Source organism: Penaeus vannamei, chromosome 26 (genome assembly GCF_042767895.1).
Source record: "Penaeus vannamei isolate JL-2024 chromosome 26, ASM4276789v1, whole genome shotgun sequence".
NCBI lineage: Eukaryota > Metazoa > Arthropoda > Malacostraca > Decapoda > Penaeidae > Penaeus > Penaeus vannamei.
In genome coordinates this window covers 5,053,787-5,073,786 of record NC_091574.1, presented here as the reverse complement: position 1 = coordinate 5,073,786, position 20,000 = coordinate 5,053,787, and the positions used below count along the sequence as shown (strand labels likewise).

Below are 20,000 nucleotides of genomic sequence, written 5' to 3'. Positions count from 1 at the left end.
ATCTGTGCTCTAATGCATATGAATTCTGAAAAATAAAAATAAAAATAAAATGTTATGCAAGGCTGATATGTCTGTTCATCTGTCTCCCTTTCTCTCTCTGACACTTGGGTTGCCCACCTCTTGACTTTTTACATCTTTAAAGAAAGTCCTGATGAAACAAGCTCATGAAAAAAGGACAAAGAAACTGACTCATGAAAATGAGACAAATGGAAGTAAACTGCATATCAACACATTCAAAAAATACCATTTGTAATGACATACTGCAAGCAATACTAGGAAAGTCTTACATGCGCAGAAGTGATAGATGGCATTACAGCTGCAATTATTACTTTATCAATCTCATTATTACTTTTGTACACCACCAAGTATATCCAAAATATGATGTGGTATACTGCTGTTAAATACATAGGCTTTATAACAGTTGAATAATATATATTCTTTAAGTAAATGTAAAAACTAAAGTGGGGTAAATAATTCCTGAAGAGCATCTCCTCCCTTAAAAAAAAAGAAGAAACTAGCCTGATGGACAGTGAAATTTATTTTTGTTTAACAGCAGAGGAGGTATACTAAACTTTCATAAAATTTATACTCACCTCTCATAGGCTGTATAGTTTTTAATCTGTCTGACATCTGAATAATGAAATTTGTCTAACCTTGGCATCTACTTTGAAAATATACAATCTATACGAGGTATTCTATGGCATTTTCCTTTACTACTTCACAGACTGTAGTAACAATGCTAATTCTAAATTTTTCAGATATGGCGCATACCTCATATCATATAAAACATTAGTTACAATTTTCAACTATGAAAAATAAATGAAAATATTTACTATGATAAAATCATCAACACAAATAAAATTCAATAAAATCAATATATGACAATGCACAATAGTGTGAATATGCAGATAATGGTAATTTCTTTTATATGAAGCATGAAAAAGAAAAAAAAAGGTGACAAATCTCTTGTCAATACTTGTGGTCATTTGGCAAATCCAGATTTGAACAATGCTGGAAAACTAACAATGAATACTTTGGCTCACTTTCTCTGTCACTTTAATTTTTCTTAGATGTATGTGGAAGACCCCTCCAGGTGCTCTCCACATACAGAACAATCCTGAGCATCTCTCTCATTTATGAAAGTGCACTGTGGACACTGTCGCCCCCCTGAAATGAGAGGCTTCACTTCTGGACCAGGCATGCGAGATTTTCCACACATGTCACAAACATTGCGGTCCCTGTCATTTAGGAACGTACAGGCAGAGCATGCCCATGGGGAGAGGACAAAGCTTTCCTTGGAAGGTAGTGCTTCTCTCGACTGGGGAGTGCTGGTGGTGATACTGGCTTGCTGGAGTGTAAGTGCAGTTGTGGTAGAGCGAGAAGTTTCTGAAGGGAGTTCTTGTCTGGAGTGTGATCCCTTACTGCTCATGCTCATACTTCTTGGAGATGAAGAAGTACTCATATTGTTCTTATTACTCAGGTCTAATTTATTTTCTGTTCTCATAATGTTATTTGTTTTCTTTAAAACTAGCTTTCTTTCTTCACAGTCATCGCTGTCCTGAGGTGCTGTCTCAAAGCCAGCAGAGATGTTATCGTACAAACTGTTCCTCTTGGTAAGGTTGGGGAAGACATCAGGGCCACCACTGTGAGATAAGGAATGGGAACTTTTGCTTGAACTGGAGGGTCTTTCCACTCTTTCACGGGTCTCATTAAGTGCCATTGCCTGCAATGCTTGGTTGATGGACAGAGGCTTGTTTTTTGTGATATCCTTCTTGTTATTCAGATTATTATTCTTGCCTTGTGTTGTTTCTGAATACAAATTCTGCCTGGTCATCTGGTGGAGAATGTCTCCCCGGTCACCAATGTCTTTGTTGTAGCCTCTCTTCTCCAAGCCCCGAAACACAAAGTCCCAGTTCTCCCAGGAACTTGCTCCCTGATCATTAGGGGTGGTAAGACTAGCCGAGTTTCTATTGGGGTCTTTCACAATGGACAAAGTGGCTTCTAGATGTTCATCTATGGTGCCAGGCTGAAACACCTCTGGTGGAGGTGGAGCAGGTGGGCAGGGCTCGGAATTTTCTAAAGGAGGTAGAATGCGGCTGCCAGCTACTGTTGACTTGGAACTCCTTTTGTGAGGAAGTACCTTAAAAAAATAGATTCAAGTGTAAAACCCCCAATTCAAGTGTAAAACCCCCAAAGGGTAAGGGAAACAAGAAGTCTAGACCAAAAGGACAAAATTAAGATAATAGTTGTCTAAGAATGTTATAATGTAGTTTTATGTATTCATTTCTTGAAATTCATTCCAGCAATTTTAGAAGAATTAAAAAGGCAATGGCACCATCACCTTCAATGCGGAGAAAAGTAATAGGCAGGATAAAACCTTAAAAAACTATTAAAAATTGCAAATCCTAAATTTGCCATCAAATATACAGGCACTCAACCTACCTTTGGTAAGAGCTGAGATGCCCTTGGGGAAGGTAAGGCTTCATGTGTGGAGTCAAGGTCGATAAGTTTAGCAGTAGGCACCTGGCCAGCAGGTGCCCCCAATCCCAAGCTGCTTATGCTTTTTGCTGTAAATCAATAACAGTTTTTAGGCATCTGTACACAGGATTCTTCCTAATAAAATGAAGTTTTGAATATTCACCTACCAACAATTAGTGCCTTATCACATCATGAAGAGTTGAGCCTGCTCTACATTGTGTACACTAAACAGCTGTATACTTGTTTGGTCCTTGCTTAAAGCCTATTTTTCACCTCATTACCTAAATAGTCCTTTATGCAACTGTCAAGAACATAGAGAGTGAGGTAAATATATGTTCCCTGTGTTTCAATTTTTTCCTACAAGCAGCTGACTGTGTCTATACATTGATAAGAATCTGGGAGACCCTATCATAAGTGGGTTACCAGCAAAGCAATTAAATCTAACTTCAAGCTTTGGAAAAGAGTATCACATGCTACACTGGATGCCTTATGTAGTCAGCCAATTAAGGGAAAACTTAGAAGCACAAGAAATATCTAAATTCCCTAACCTCTATGATTTTGACTACAACATATAAGATTTCCCTGTGAATGAGGCTAATAAGAAATTTTGAGCAAACATTTAAAGGGATATAACAATGGCCAAACAAGCAAATAACCGCTTAGTATGCACAACTTAGAGCAAGCTCAACACCCAAGGCATAGGTGTACATGCCATCAGGTAATCCATTCATGCCATGGTATGTACATACATTGCATCTGTCTGCAAGGGATTAAGAGCATTAAAAGTGGTAAAATAAAATAAAAATTGAGAAAATCAACTGACTAACAGAAAATGCCATGATAACCAATTAAAGCATTTGTCAGATCCTGCAGTTTGATACTATGAGAACTTAAAAACAACTACTATCATTCAAGGGCTCAGTACCAACCATTCACAACAATTCTCTATAACCTACCTACTAATGAGAACAGTAACCGAGATAATACAGTTCCTTGATACAATGATAATTTAATAGGTTTGGGAGATGGTTTACTTTTAAGAATCTTTTTTTCTATCCCCTAAAGGATGAAATATAGAGAAAGTCAACAGTTTGAATCATTCTCAAGTAATAGGACTGATCTACATCTTTGGAAAGGAAAAAAATATTGTTTACCTTTGCAGATAAAAATCTCTTTTTTTAATAATTCAAGGCATGGCCAGTGGGTACACAGAGACCCCATAAAATATTGTTAAGTTATATGTGTACATCATCTCTACATATAAAAACAATTATATGTGAGGGTGTGGTGAGGAGTTCACACAGATATGGTCTTCAGTAATGCCCACCGCGGCCCGCTGCTGCGTCAGAGTGCCAGCCCCGATAAAGCACATGTATACAGCACTGGTGGGACTCCCGGCAATTTTTTTTTTCCGGGTGTCTCATATATGGGACACCCGTCAATACTGGGTTAATATTAGAGATCAATGTTCAGTAGTAATAATCTGCTATTTTTTTTATATCTTAATCAAAGTTAGCTTTGATAATCACAAAGCCATAGTTAAAAGGACCGTCCCTGGTGGTGGGGGGATTTTGGGTCAGAGTGGTCGAAAATGAGTTATGGTCACTTTAAAATTTGTATATGAGAGCAGAATTAACCACATGAATATAAACTCCAGCAATTAAAAATTTAGGCAACGTGCGAAGCCAGAAACCTGAGTCCCACTGCTGCTGTGTCAGCGATTTTCACCCTTCAGCACTCTCGCTTTACAGGAGCGAATATGATGCATGGTACTATGATATTACCTATTGATCTGGATCACAGGAAGATAAAAGTGTCTTATCATAACAGATTTTTCCCAAAGTGAAAGATTTATGATATGAAAAATGAAGAAAAAATAATAATTACGCAACTTTTCAAATTTCTTTCCAATAAAATAAAGTCGATATGATTCAATTTTAATGTATCATACAAGTATGTTTAGGGCTTGATGATAATATATGAGCGGTTATAAGTCTGAATCTCTAAAAAATAAGCTCACAATGAATAGTTATTTACACAGGCTGGGTAGTTGCCCTCGTCAATGGCTGTCTCGGAGGGACCCATGCGACAGAGTTCCAAGAGTCGCCACTGCTTTAGACTTTTCTGATTGCAATAATTTTAGGTATGTGCTTTCATTTGAAATTAAATAATTAATTAAACAACATTATGTCAATATAAATCCATGTTACAAAAAAAAAATAATAATAATAAATGTAAAGAAAGAGTATGATATAATATATTCAAGCAAACTCCTAAAATCAGCCTACAAATATCTGATACCTATTGTTACATCTCAATATGAAGTGTCCATGATAAACGAACATAAGCAATTTGTATATATTTTTGATATATCAACTTTTTCTGAATGGTTATTTATAACAAACAAGAAACAATTCATTATCCCTCCATAACAATTACTCCCCTTGTGACTAAACATTTATCGCTTGTTTCGAGGCAGAATCATGTGGTTAGACACAGCGGAAGAAGAGCAGACTAGAATAAAAAGAAAATAAATAAATAAAATAAATAATTATGTACCCAATGGGTATATGTGCAAATACACATATACATATGCACAAACATGTACCTTTACAATAATTTACTTGCGTATACACAAGAAAACATTAATAAAAGAGGCATAAAACATGAAACAACCAATTTTATATAACGGTCATGTTGTATTGGGTCTGGATTTGCCTCCTTTCACGGGAGTCATTTGTTTGTTTGTTTCTAAAACTGGGAGACTAAGGATCATATCTTTACCTAATAAAGTGCGTTTTAAAGAGAAATAATAGTAGTTTCTACAGTAAGAAATGGTAAAGATCCATAAATTTGGAAATATAAAAAATGAACTTCAAATATCCAACTTTTTGTTTGCTTGTTTTTCGATTTTTCTTTCTTTTCAAGCAACAGCTTTTCCTTGCCCTAGAGTTTTTATCTGATTCAAATTATGGATATATCTTCGGAAACCTAGTGAAAATGCGCAGACATGGTAGTGAATTAAGTATTGTCTCATCAATAAACGAATGTGGAATGTAATGTGTGTAAGCAGTGACTGGAAGAGCACCAACTCCATGGAGGACGCCATTTCCATGATGCACACCATATTTCAGGCCGCTATGATTGGTGGCACAGGTTATATTACATAAAATTGAAAATTACATAAAAATGAGATATATGACACAAATGACCAAATGTTCCATATTTTTTTCCTTCTTGCACTTAGTTATTTACTACATAGAGAGATGATACAGAGACTCTGCAAGGAAAATAAGCTTTTACCATCTGGATAAAGCAAATCAAAAGACAAATTATGGACTTTGGAAAATGCGATAAAGCTAAAAAAGTTTACACAAAATAACTTTGCAAAGGGGAGGCATAGAGTCTTGTCACCACTCATGGGTGTTCGTGTGTATCCGGCCTACACGCTGTATGCCTGGAATGTTGACCACTTTTGTAACCCTATTGCCCGGACTTTCACCTCTATGATTTCCGTGATGCAACTGGGTCCAGAAGGTTAAAATTGAACAAATGGTACAGCCTAAAGATTTTTCAAATCTATGTCCCAACTTTCAGCCACAGTCATAAAGAAGCAAAGAACTCCCATGAAGATGTTCAAGTTGCTAGTGAGAGAGATAAATCACTTTTTACAAAAATTATGGAGGATTTTAAGTGTGTCCACATGTGCATGCTTTACAATAACAAACTGAACACAGGCCTAATAACTTCAAGCTCTCTTGTTCCACAGCCATTCAGAAATGCAACTAACTTATTTCAGCTGCTAAATACACCCGAGGCCATTTAAAAATAAATTATTTCATTAAGTCACTTGTACTTGTCACTCATACTAAATAACTGATAACATTCTGTTCGGTTCAGCCTACTCTATGTTGGTGCACTGAATAATTGTTCTGTTGCTTGTTCCAGGCTGCTCTTGGCATGGAGAAACAGTCTTTTTAAAGTAGCCTTAAAGCCTTAGCTTCTTTTCCTAAAATATAATTCATGCCTTAGCCAAGAGTGTAGACACCAAGTTTTTAAGTTCCCTAGGGTTCTTATCTCTTACTAAGCAACTGACGGAGCTCACTGCATGCAATCCCCAACACATGGCCAATCACTGCACAGAGTATGTTATTGAAATTATTATAAAGGGTCACAAACATAAGGTTAGTCTGCTCAAAAAATAGAGACTAACAAATGTAGAAAATTTACACAAATGCATATCCAGCCTTTTCAAGCAGAATATGATAAAACGGTACAAAAAGACTAGCACTACAAGGATGCTTAATATCAAAACAAACACATACCAGTATCAGGTGTATCAGCACTGCGAGAGCAAGAGAGAGGTGGGGCGGGCTGAGGGCCAGGTGACTGTGAGGCTGACAAGGAGTTGTGGCTGGAGACTGCTGTGGAGGCTGAGTGCTGAGGAGCTTGATTGGTAGGGTGGTGATGAAGGTGGTGGAAGTGATGGTGATGGTGGTGATATCCTCCTCGCTGGTCTCCCACTGTGCTGTTGCTGCTGGCACCCATCCCAACTTGGCCCGAACGTGCCTGCTCCAGGGAAATGCGCTGGTCTCCAGTGGATTTGTCCTGGGTTGTGTGAACTGAGGATGGGGGCTGCTGTGTGGCTGCAAGTGAAGCTGGCGTGCTGGAAGTTGTTCCTGTTGATCCCTGACGAATTGGGAGGGGTGGCCCAGTTGAAGACGGAGTCTGAGAAATTAACAGATATAAACATTTTACATGTCTGAAATAATCCCTCAACAGCATTAAAAAAAAATTTGGAGCTACACTAACTCCAGTCACATATCTGTTAGGCTACTTTCACACCAAGGTGACATGCAACCACATGTAACCTGCATGCAACACCAAGCTTCAAATTACCCATTATTTTTCAGTCTACCTTGGACTATGTTGTCAAATTTTGATGGAGTGTTTACTTCCAAAGTCATTATTAGTCAAGATAATATAAAAATATTAAAATAAAAAACAATATATAAAAAGGAACACTTTTGAAGGTATGGCATACACAGAGTAGTTTTGAATAGTCTAGAGATATTCCACCATACTCATTTGAAAACACTGATTCGCTTACCCAGTAAGTGAGGCATTGGTTGAGAGGGTAACCACATGCAGTTGTGCATGAGGAAACAAAGTGATGTGTGCCTGTTTTCTAGCACAACTATGCCTCTTCCAGACAATGAAACAATCAACATAATATTTTTACAAACTGTGGTGAAATGCAAATTGATTGTATAATATAACATCACCTCTAATGATAACAACATTACTTTCCATAATAGAGTTATCAAAACATTTCGTTTGTGAGAAAAAATAGTATTTTCAGGGTATTGCATCAAGTTTGCATCACATTCTGCCCCAAAGTCCTCCACTTTATTCATCCAAGTAACAGATAAATAATTGTCAAAAGACTTCTTAGGACAGCAATAATATCATCAACCTTCTATAATGCCATCTTGTGAACCGAGTGACATAATTTGTAACCTTGGTCTGAAATCACTATGCCACATGTCACTTGCCACTTGCTACCTGTCACTTGCTTCATGTGATGTGCCACCTTGGTGTGAAAGTTCCCTTACATGCTGTGTACTCAGAATAGTCAAATTAAGTAGCCTAATGGGGACATTTGAAAAATTAAACCCTGTTAACTTTTCTTCACCAATAAAATTATTCTCCTTTCTCTCTGACACTATTTAAGAATAGAATCAATGGTCACTTTATTACCTGTCTATGACTGGTTTCATTCTGAATTTGTGGTTGTAACCGCTGCCTCAGAGTAAAGAGGAGGTGCCTAACAGTGACATCAACACCTCCAACATGCAATTGCCGGAACTGCAGGATTTGCCTCCACGTCAGACCAAATTCACGCACTCCTTCACTGATCTTCTTCAGTACCTATAAATCAGAGGAAGATTTTCATCTGTTATTCACCATGAATCAAACTGTCCTACTGACACACTTCCAAAAATGATTAAAAATAATACTGATAATTTATATATATATAAATATATGAGGAGAAATAAAAAATAACAGTCATAACAAAAATAACATTACTGTCATAACAAAAATAACATTACTAATACTACTAATGATAATGATGATAAAAATAATATCTGGATCATAAGAATAACATAACAAAAAGGATAATTATAATAATGTTAATAACAGCAGCTAATAATAATAATAATGATGATAATAATAATAAAAATAATAATAACATTAACAAAGAATTCATTACTACTAGTCTACTACAATCACTACTAATACTACTACTACTAATAACAATAACAATGACAATGACAATGATAATGAAAATGATAAAGATTTAAACAAAATTAACAACAATGATAATAATGATAATGATAATAATAATAATAATAATAATAATAATAATAATAATAATAATAATAACACTAGCACTTATAATGATAATGATGATGGTATTAGCCCCTACACTCCGGATAACATAACCAACATGTCATGAAAAAATTTGGCTTGAGGGTCAGGTGGTGAAGATATTGTCATGGGAAAATTTGGCAGAGGACCAGGGTGATGCAAACACACCGTCACAAGCATTTCAGACGAAGGGAAAGATTCACAATGAGTGCACAGAACCCTTGGAGGGTGATAATACTTCTTTGACATTTAGGGAGGGTTTTTTCCATTATATCTTTCGATAAATGAGTGCAGAATGTAATATCCGGGAGCCAACACTGGATGAGCACCAGCTCCATGGAGGATGCTATTTCCATGCTCAATATCCTATTCCTGGTCACCATGACCAGCGGCACAGGTTGTATTACAGAAATAACAAAATGTTACCTAGTTATTCTTATTACACTGAGTTATGGAATACCTAGAAAGATGGTATGGAGTCTGTGCAAGGAAAATAGTCTATTACCATCTGGATAGAGCAAATTAAATGACAAATATCGACATTTGGAAATGGAGAGAGGAGAGAGAAAAAAAAATGTTTATGCAGAAAAAGATAATATAAAATTGCAAAGGGGAGGCATGTAGTCTTGTCAATGCACATGAGAGTCTCCACTCATGTAAGCCTAATGCTCGTCCTTCAGGCCACATGATGGCAGTGAAGCATACAAATACAATGGGTTAATAACATCATCTTCATCACAATAATAACAAAAATAATATCAATGAATAATAATAATAAGAAGAAGAAGAACAACAGTATAAATGTTGCTGTTGCTATCATTACTACTACTACTACTTCTACTACTAACAATAACATTAATAATAATAATAAAAATAACAACAACAATAACAACAATAACAATATCAATAGTATAAAATGGAAATAATAATAATAACAATGATAATAATAATAATAATAATAATAATAACAATAATAACTAGAAGCACACAGAAAGTCCATACCTTCTCCAAGGCAATGGGGTTACTGATGTAATAAAAATATTTACACGAAGAATTACATTAAAATCTCCTTTCTCAAATATACTGGTGATGATAAAAATAATGGTTAACCCTGTATGTAGGGTTAACTGTTCAATCTTTCAAAAAACTCCTGGATCTGGATCTAAGTCACCGCCAAAATCTAATGGCATCTAAGTTGGGCTGACACACCTCTGGTAAAAAATTCATAAAAATCTGTTCTCAACTTTTTGAGTTTTCCTCTTAACCAATGAACAAACAAACAAACTAACAAAATAACTAGCCAATCAACAAACACTACCAAAAACATAATCTTCATGGCAGAGGTAATCAAAATAATAATAATAATAATAATAATAATAATAATAATAATAATAACAATGACAACAACAAAAACAACAGTAACAATAACAATAATAATAATAATAACAAATAATATTAATGATAACAATAATATTGAATTATGGTTTCAGAAAACACAAGGTGGATGATGATAATACTATTATGACAGTAACAGAAGTACTAGTAGTGTGCCACATAAATAAAACAAAATTCCAACTAGAGAAATTACTACTATACCTGACATTCACAGTAAGCAATCAAACAATCTAGGGAGAGCCTTGAAATCAGGTCAGGGTCAAGAACACCTTCCAGAACAAGGCAGGCAGGATCGGCACCCTCAGAGGACCCTGTGGAGGTGCTGCTGCGGGGAACATAGCCCATGAGGGCCAGGACTGTCTCAGCCCCAGCTAAGTGACGTGCAACTTGATGAACCCAAAAGCCACTATAGAGCTGTGGGAATAAAGGTTGACAATAAAGGCACTTCCTACATATTCAGGTAGTCTCGTGTTACTCTTAAACCTATGATGCTTCCATTCATAATTCTGAGATAATCATTTTCATTTTGATACACAAATAATGTTAACAACCAAGCAAAATTGGTTACAGGATGGTTTCCAGCCATTTACCAATGTTCAATCATTGAAAATGTGTATAACAAGTGAGACATACATAAAATGAGAATTGGAAAAAAATTGACAATTCATAATAAATAAACACATTTCTTTAATAAGTTCTTCTTTTAAAGTGACTTTTCAGTTTTGTTACATTTTACCGAGAGCAGCAATTTCTATACCGTCCTTTTATTCTTAGCTGTTAGGGTCTCACAGCTAACCATTTTTGAGAAGTGAATAATCAGTTTTTGAACTATTGTATTATTGTAAATGTTGGTTAAGGTCATAACTTAAAACTCACTCTTTTTTAGTTGTTTTTTAGATCTGATATATGAAAAATAGCGATGTATTTCAAAATGACAGTGCTTTTTTTATAGTTTTCCCATCTCCTTTTATCTGTTCACACACTTTGAGAAAAGAAAGTGCAACATTTTCTTACATATGCAAATCCCATGAGAAGTACAGGCAAAGATACTGTAGTGTATCCTAGACTAATTTATACAAACACTTAAATGGGTAATATATTCATTGATGCATATCAAAAATTTCAATCAATAAAAACAATTTTTATCAAAATCATGATGTTGCAAAACTACATAAAAAAAAAAATCACAACCTATCATATACTATTTTTTATGTTTAGCATTACATGCCAAATTCTTAAAACAAAAGGTAACAAAAAAATTGTAATCCACAATGCAAATCTAAAAATTAATGCTCAAGGTGAAAATGAATCAATTCACAGCATAAAATCTTCAAAAGCATAAAACATGGAAACTGTTTGCAAGTATACTCATGAATTTAGCACTTCTTTAAGGGGTCCGTCCAAGATGGAGTTGGGGGTCAAATTGAGTAAGCTAGCTTATGGTATAGGTACATGGATGAGGAAACTACCAAATGAGTATTAAAACCCAGCTGTGGCTAGTTCTCTTGCAATCAACCTGAGTCCCGCTAAACACTTGCAAAGGTACATCGCATACAGCATTTGATAATGACATTGCACATAGATATGAGTTTGTGAATGTTCAAGGAACACTTTTAAACCTATATCAGAAAAAAATTATATCACTGTGATTTATGAGGAAATATTTTGTGAAATATGTCTAAAAATAAATTAAGGAACTGGAATGAGCAAATAATTTTAAATTCTGAATATTAAAAATATACAACTTCTGCCTTCTAGTTAAATCATGTGCCAAAATCTACATCTCCACAAAGACCTGTTTCAAATTTTACTTTTCAGAAACATGACTAGTGTCTAAAATATAATTGTTACCTAACAATGCTATGAGTTGGTCAAAATTTGTCCTTATAACGAAAGGATACATTTAGTTCATAAAACAAATCAAATGTTATAATTTAACTAGTGCTAGTTGTGAGGACAGAAAAACCCACCTTCAGTTCCCGAAATTCCTTTCTCCATGGCTGGGCTATCAGATTTGCTGCATACTGGGCCAGGGCATCAAATGCGCAGGCAGCATTATATGCACTGAAGTCATTAATGCTGTTGATACTTCTCTCCAGAACATCAGATATTTGGTGAAACATGAACTTATGAGAATGGGGTGTGATTGCTAAGTACTCCATTATTACTCCTGAAATTTTGAGAATAAAATTTCTGAAATTGTAATCATAAAGGAATGTACCTAATTCAAGCCATGAATAAAAACATAAAATTCAAGGCATACAAATTTTTCATAGAAACAATTTTAACAATATAATATGGCTAATTAGCTAGTCTTTCAGAAGAGAACTCACTTTCCAACTTCTCCCGTTGCTCAAGCTTGTGTGGGGAGTCCTCGGTCTCAATGTAACCCAGATGTAAAGTGTTCATCTCTTCCATGAGTTCCTCATCCACTGACATGACAGGCCCAGTGGAGATTGCAGAGCTGACAGCCTGGTTCGAGGGTTGCTGTGGGGGAAGCATTCCTGGTGGAGGTGGTCCTCCCTGCATGGGTGTAGGCATGCCATATCCCATGCTAGATGGGTGCTGATGGGGAGGATGTGAGTGGGTATGTGAATGGGCCAAAGGAGGGTTGAGGTAAGGGTTGACATACACAGAAGTCTGGGAGGGGTATATAGGAGAGGGTTGCGAGAGCATGGGAGAAGGATGGGTCAGCATAGCGGAATTCCCAGAACCTATTGGTACCGATATGTTGGCAGCAGCAACTGCTGCTGCTGCTGAAGTCGAATGTGCTGTATGAGGCTGCTGTGCCGAATGGGGTGGGTGAATTATGTGGGTTTGTGGGAAAGTGTGCATAGCATAATTGTGTGCCATTGGAGGGGGTAGGATTGGGGAGGGGAACAAGGGGGAGTGTACAGTAGGGGGATGGGGACCCCCCATGTGGGGAGGCATGGCCATGTGGTACATCGTCATGTGGTCACACACTCAACAGCATCTGCAATTATAACAGACACTGTTAATTACTCTAAATATAAAACAAGCAACTATACTAATCTTACTTTTATAATGTAAATTATCTACCAGTTCAAATTTACTGGTGACTTGGAAATAGTCCAAATACAGTCAGTCATGACCAATCTCAGGTGTCATATTGGTGACAATGTGTTGCAATATATAAAATTTGCCCAGAAAACTCCTGGGGTTAGAGGGGGACTTTTTTCCTTTCTGGAGTAAAATCATTTTTTTATTCTATACCTCATTAATTAAAGTCTTAACATGCACTCCTTAACTATTTTCATTTTTGCATTCTAACCTTGAAAAAAGTGAGTTCTTAATAAATTACGCTACTCAGGTTAATAATCCATCAGTATAAGGGAAACCAACATAAAAAAATAAAAGCTGAGTGAATTCATTTTATCGTACAGATATCCATCATCCATTAGCCTGTGGTTAAACAGGAATATCATGATTTTGTTACTATGTGAATTCTTTCCTGATAACCTACTGATGACCTTGGTACTAGCCTAATAAGTGTTCAAAATAACTTGAGGAGAGGAGAGGAGATAAGAGAGGAGTGAGAGAGGAGTGAGAGAGGAGTGGAGAGAAGAGAAGAGGAGAGGAGAGGAGAGGAGAGGAGAGGAGAGGAGAGGAGAGAAGAGAAGAGAAGAGAAGAGAAGAGAAGAGAAGAGAAGAGGAGAGGAGGAGAGGAGAGGAGAGGAGAGGAGAGGAGAGGAGAGGAGAGGAGAGGAGAGGAGAGGAGAGGAGAGAGAGAAGAGAAGAGAAGAGAAGGGAAGAGAAGAGAAGAGAAGAGAAGAGAAGAGAAGAGAAGAGAAGAGAAGAGAAGAGAAGAGAAGAAAAGAAAAGAGAAGAGAAGAGAAGAGAAGAGAAGAGAAGAGGAAAAGAAAAGAAAAGAAAAGAAAAGAAAAGAAAAGAAAAGAAAAGAAAAGAAAAGAAAAGAAGAAGAGAAGAGAGAGAGAGAAAAGAAAAGAGAGAAGAGGGAGAGAAGAGAGGAGAAGAGAGGAGAGAGGAGAGAGAGAGAGAGGAGAGAGGAGAGAGGAGAGAGGGAGAGAGAGAGAGAGAGAGAGAGGAGAGAGAGAGAGAGAGAGAGAGAGAGAGAGAGAGAGAGAGAGAGAGAGAGAGAGAGAGAGAGAGAGAGAGAGAGAGAGAGAGAGAGAGAGAGAGAGAGAGAGAGAGAGAGAGAGAGAGAGAGAGAGAGAGAGAGAGAGAGAGAGAGAGAGAGAGAGAGAGAGAGAGAGAGAGAGGAGAGAGAGAGAGGGAGGGAGGGAGGGAGGGAGGGAGGGAGGGAGGGAGGGAGGGGGGAGGGAGGGAGAGGAGAGAGAGAGGAGAGAGAGAGGGAGGGAGGGAGGGAGGGAGGGAGGGAGGGAGGGAGGGAGGGAGGGAGGGAGGAGGAGAGAGAGAGAGAGAGAGAGAGAGAGAGAGAGAGAGAGAGAGAGAGAGAGAGAGAGAGAGAGAGAGAGAGAGAGAGAGAGAGAGAGAGAGAGAGAGAGAGAGGAGTGAGAGAGGAGTGAGAGAGGAGTGTGAGAGGCGTGAGAGAGGAGTGAGAGAGGAGTGAGAGAGGAGTGAGAGAGGAGTGAGAAAGAGGAGTGAGAAGAAGAGAGTGAGAGAGAGAGTGAGAGGAGTGAGAGAGAGAGAGAGAGAGAGGAGAGAGGAGTGAGAGAGAGAGAGAGAGATGAGAGAGAGAGTGAGAGAGAGAGAGAGAGAGAGAGAGAGAGAGAGAGGAGTGAGAGGAGAGAGGAAAGAGAGGAAAGAGAAGAAACAGGAGAGAGAGAAGAGAGGAGAAAAAGAGAAGAGAGGAGAAAAAGAGAAGAAAGGAGAATAGAAGGGAAAGGTGGAGACAGGAAAAGGAGAGAAGAGAGAAAAAGAGAGAGTTAGAGAGAGGTTTCTTGTGAAAGAATCAAGAGCGGTTGAGGTTGGGAAGGATCCTCTTGAATTCCATTTTTGATATGAAGGTGTTTAGAAAAAAATTGTAGGGTAGCAGTCCAATTCTTTCTAGCTTTTACTTTCAACAGCTTTGAGTCCCAAATGCGTATATGTGCTGGGATAACGATGCCAGCTAGTCTATGATATCGAGAATACTAAGTGACACTTTTCTTCTGGGCAAACCAACAACTTTCGATAGCACAGGATGTCTGTGTTCATCTGCCTCATAGACACATTACCAAAAGGATTAGTATATTAATCAGAGCATTTTTTTTTCTGCATATTTTCTTATGAAGTGTTGTCAGAACAGCCAAGATATTTCTCAGCTATTCAGAAAAAAATTAATCCTAACGATCCTCTAAAATGCCAAATTGTAGCTACATGAACACACTGCTGCCTACCAGTTAAAAATTCTGTTAAAACATTTAAAACTTTCCCACCAACACCAACAGACTGGAACTTGAAAATTAAACCTTTGTGATTAACAGTGTCAAAAGCAGCACTAAAATCCAGAGAGACCAGCCTTGACTTATGACTCTTATCTAACGGAGACTACATTTCATGCCCCAACATAAGCAATGCATCATTGCAGCCGAATCTCTTTCTAAAACCAAACTGAGTCTCTGGAAGAAATGGTCTCAAATGTACAGAAATATGTTTGCCCAGGAAACGTTAAAAAATCTTTTGGTGCAATTGAAATGGACCTATATTCAATAGGTGAAGACTGTAGTGGGCAACTGGGAATAGGGGTAATACTAACAAGGTGCCAGGACTCTGAAAATTACACTTTACAAACTGAAAGACATAAGATAAGGCTAATTTAGGAGCTAATTGACCATTTAGTCTTTAAAATCAAAGAAAACGAGCCATTAGGGTCTACTCCACCATATTCATCTAATTCTGAAAACAGATACTTGATTTCATAGGATCTGAAAGCAAATGAATTAAAGCATAGTAATGGGGGACATGAAAGAGGAAGTTCAAAATCTTCTAAGCTTTGATGAATTCAAATAATCTGCTTAAAAGGGAGCTTTCTCAATCAGACTATATATGACACTACTATCAGGTTTCATTAAAGGAGAATGGAGGACTCAACACCAGAGATGCTTTAAGTGATGACCACCATTTATGAGGCTGAGGCTTCTGAGAGAACTTATTTCAGGTACCCCATGATCCAGTGCAAGGACTTATCACAAAAGGCATCAAGATCGAGATTCTAAGGCACAGGAGAAAGTCCAGGTTTCACTGCCTTATAGTAAAACTGGTATTACCAGATAGGGCCTTGAAAACACATAGCTTGGTTCTTCTGCAAAGGTAGTTGCAAGTCCCAATACTCTTGTTGAGAGTTCATGACCCCTGTTGACTTCCTGGTCTGACAGCTCAGACTTATGAACTACACTATCAAGAAATGTAAAGCCCTGTGACTTTAATGTCCTCGCTGCAAGAACAAACTGACCAAACAGGTTCTCCTAGCAGGTCCTCAAAATCCTGGATCTTGGTCTTGGTCCAAGAGACGTCTAGACCCTAGGGCTTTGCGTAATTGCTAAATACATCCAGAGCCACCACTAGGGTTTCCAAGGACTCAGACAGAATAGTAACATCATCAGCAAAATCAAGGTCAGTAACCTTGATATTACCCAGAGTTGCTCCACAATGACTTTGGTTTGTAGCTCTGTCCAGTATCCAGTTCATGCAAGTATTGAAAAGTGTTAATGCAAGGACACAGCCATGCCTCACTCCTGAACTAACAGGAAAGAAGCTCGACAGGCCCTCGCCACACTTTGCAGCACATTCAGTACCAGAATACAGATTTGCTATTAATCCAATAATCCTTGTTGGTATTCCTCTTAATCTCAGGATCTCTCAGAGTGATTCCCGATGCACTGTATCAAATGCCTTATTGAGATCGACGTAAGCTGCAAGCAACCCACGCCTAAATTCATGATGGCATTCTACACTGACTTGAAGCACTAGGATACGCCCTATTGTGGATTGCTACAGCCTCTGGTGCTTCAGCAGGCGGTCTCTGATACATCACAGAAGGATCTGAGCAAGTACCTTGCCTGGTATACTGAGCAATGTGATGCCTCAGTGATTGCTGCAGTCCCATCGATCCCTTTTTCCCTTCCCGAGAAGGATGACCATACCCCGCAACAGGTCAGGGGGAATACCAGACTGCCAGATGGCAGCCAGTACAGCATGCAAACCCTATGCTAAAGGTTCACCACCAGCCTTTAACAGTTCAGCTGAGATGCTGCAGATAAATGTTGCTTTAGCACTCTTCAGTTATGAGATCACCCCTTAACTACAATTAGGGAGGGTGGACCCTCGCTGATGGGTGGATCCTTCAACGAGATCTCAACACTACCCACATCCAAGATAACCCACTAACGACAAGTGTCCCACATATGAGACACCAGAAAAAATAAACATTGCCAAGTGTCCCGCCAGTGTAACACTGTATCGGGACTCGTGCTCCGACGCAGCATCAGGCTGTGTCCACCCGGAACTTTTATTTTCGGCTTCAAAATATACCAGCGTTAATGGGTTAAGAAAATGTCCACTCTGATATAAAATATTTGATGCACTCAATTAGCAGTCAAAATAATGTAAGAGCCCCTTCCTAAATGCCCTCTGACCAACTCTAATCACTTGTGGCATTTCAATCCAGTCACCCTGGCCCACAGCTAAAGTTTTCCTTGATATGATGGTCATGTAACCTATATCCAAAAACAATATATATGTACATATTGATAAATGGTAAAAGTTCCCAATATCTGTGCATCATGGACTACAATGATGTTAGCACTGCTGGAATCCTCTCCCTCCCTATTATTCCAATATCTGCAAAATCCCTTATTCCTCACAGTCCTGCCTATGATGGTACGACTATTGTGGATACTGAAGGAATATATGAAGAATTATGCTATACACAGGGAGAGCTTCTTCCATATGGTACTATATATACTAAGGGACTGCACCCCCTATGGCCCTCTAAAGGTGAAGTTCAACTGGTCTTGTGTACATGCAGGTCTGGCTGTAAGCATGGCTACCTGGGCTGAATCATGTCACTTTGATGTGAAATCTTGAGGCTAAAGGGAGGCAGCAATTACACAACCAAGAGTGTTATTTTCCTCAGGTATCTCCAGGTTTTATAGGGTGCAAATTAAAACCATTGTTTGTCATTCACTTAAAGAAATTATTAATATCTTTAAAGGCAAGAGAAGTTATATGAGAGATTTTACATAAAGAATTTAAGAGTTAATAATCACAAAATTTGCTTTTTATTACAAAAAACAATTAAGCAAGAAATGGCTGATTTGAAACTGAGATCCTACATTTGACCTGACTGCCCGTCGGACTAGCATTAATAATTTTGAATCTGTAAATCGGCTTCTGTGCTTTCTGCAAAAAAAAAAAAAAAAAAAAAAAAATACATACCATAAAACACAAACTATGGTGAAACAGGGAATAAGTCCTGCTCCATGTTGCTCAAACAAGAAGTACTATGTAAAGTGATATTTAGGCAAGAGGCATGTGTGGTCTATTACAGCGGTGCTTTTCGCAGTTGAAACACTAAGCCTGGCTGTGCACTCAGACAATAGTCATGAATCAACACAACAAAACTGATATACTCATTTGGTTGGCATAAAAATGTAGTTAAAAATTTAATTCATTACAAAAACAACAGGATAACTCAAAGTTATGAATACATTTTTAATTAAATTTTCACCAGAATTGTGCATTAGCCTAACTTAGATGTCATAAATTTTGGTGGTGATCCAGATCCAGGAATTCTTTAAAGGATTCACTATTATTGTGAGATAGGGGAACACAGACATCACAAGTGTTCTTGAGAAAGAGGTGATTTTAACCCACTTAACAACGGGTGTCCCACATATGAGAAACCCGGAAAAAAAAAAAAAAAAAAAAAAAAAAAAAAAAAAATGCCGGGCATCCCGCCAGTATGACGCTGTATCGGGGCTCGCACTCTGAGTCAGCAGCGGGCCAAGTCCGGGTCAGCCCCGTGTGCCGATTTTGTAGCCGCCCGGAAACTTTCATTTTCAGTTTCAAAATATATCGGCGTTAGTGGGTTAATGTAATTCTTCAAGTGTGATTATCTTTACTGCATCAACAACTCTATTGCCTTGGTGGAGGTATGCACTCTGAGTGCTTCTAGTTAAACATGTAAAACAGTCGACTGTAAGACTGAAATCACAAATGTGCCACAGCCTCCCCCTATTAGACAATCAAGAATCACATACAAAGAGCAAGATAGAGTATAAGACAACGAACTAGCTGCTGGTCCTCAACCTGAGTCATGAGCACAGAATAGCTGAAGGAGCGTCTCACACTTCCATACTTTTAACACGCTTAAAGTCCCAGAGCAACCCATACACCCAGTCCACTTTATCCATCTTTTTATTCTAAATGCCCTATATGAAACTATTGACATTTTTAAAGTAAATGTTTACAACAGGATTGCACCCATCAGAGAAGTTCTGAACCAATGAAAACTGATCCTAAACACACACTACCACAAACATCATTCTTTGTTCACCCCCATACCTCCTCCTGATCACAATACTTCGATAGCTAAGAGATCTCCCCACTTTCCATTTCCAACCATTGTTTCTCCCTACCTGGTGTGTTCCCTTTGTATAGTCTACAGTGAATATCTGTAATCTTCTCTGATGCAGACATACTAGATATTCATTGTCATTTTGGTAATACTCCTGTTTCACACAGCCTTGTTCCAATCATTTACTGTACAA

At 37.9% G+C, this 20,000-nt stretch overlaps 1 protein-coding gene across 3 annotated transcripts in view; it reads right to left on the bottom strand.

Moving 5' to 3' along the window:
• tamo (PUB and ZnF_RBZ domain-containing protein tamozhennic) overlaps positions 1–20,000 on the bottom strand; it is a 32,245-nt gene that overhangs the window by 1,028 nt on the left and 11,217 nt on the right. For all 3 annotated transcript variants that reach the window (XM_070139992.1, XM_070139991.1, XM_070139993.1), the window contains exons 2-8: positions 12,639–13,279; positions 12,276–12,475; positions 10,507–10,719; positions 8,239–8,409; positions 6,804–7,206; positions 2,443–2,567; positions 1–2,140 (exon numbers count right to left, since the gene is read on the bottom strand). The exon at positions 1–2,140 is cut by the window's left edge and continues 1,028 nt beyond it. In XM_070139992.1, the coding sequence (XP_069996093.1) occupies positions 1,067–2,140; positions 2,443–2,567; positions 6,804–7,206; positions 8,239–8,409; positions 10,507–10,719; positions 12,276–12,475; positions 12,639–13,257 (2,805 nt within the window). In that variant the 5' untranslated portion in view covers positions 13,258–13,279 and the 3' untranslated portion in view covers positions 1–1,066. The remainder of the gene's footprint in view (positions 2,141–2,442; positions 2,568–6,803; positions 7,207–8,238; positions 8,410–10,506; positions 10,720–12,275; positions 12,476–12,638; positions 13,280–20,000) is intronic.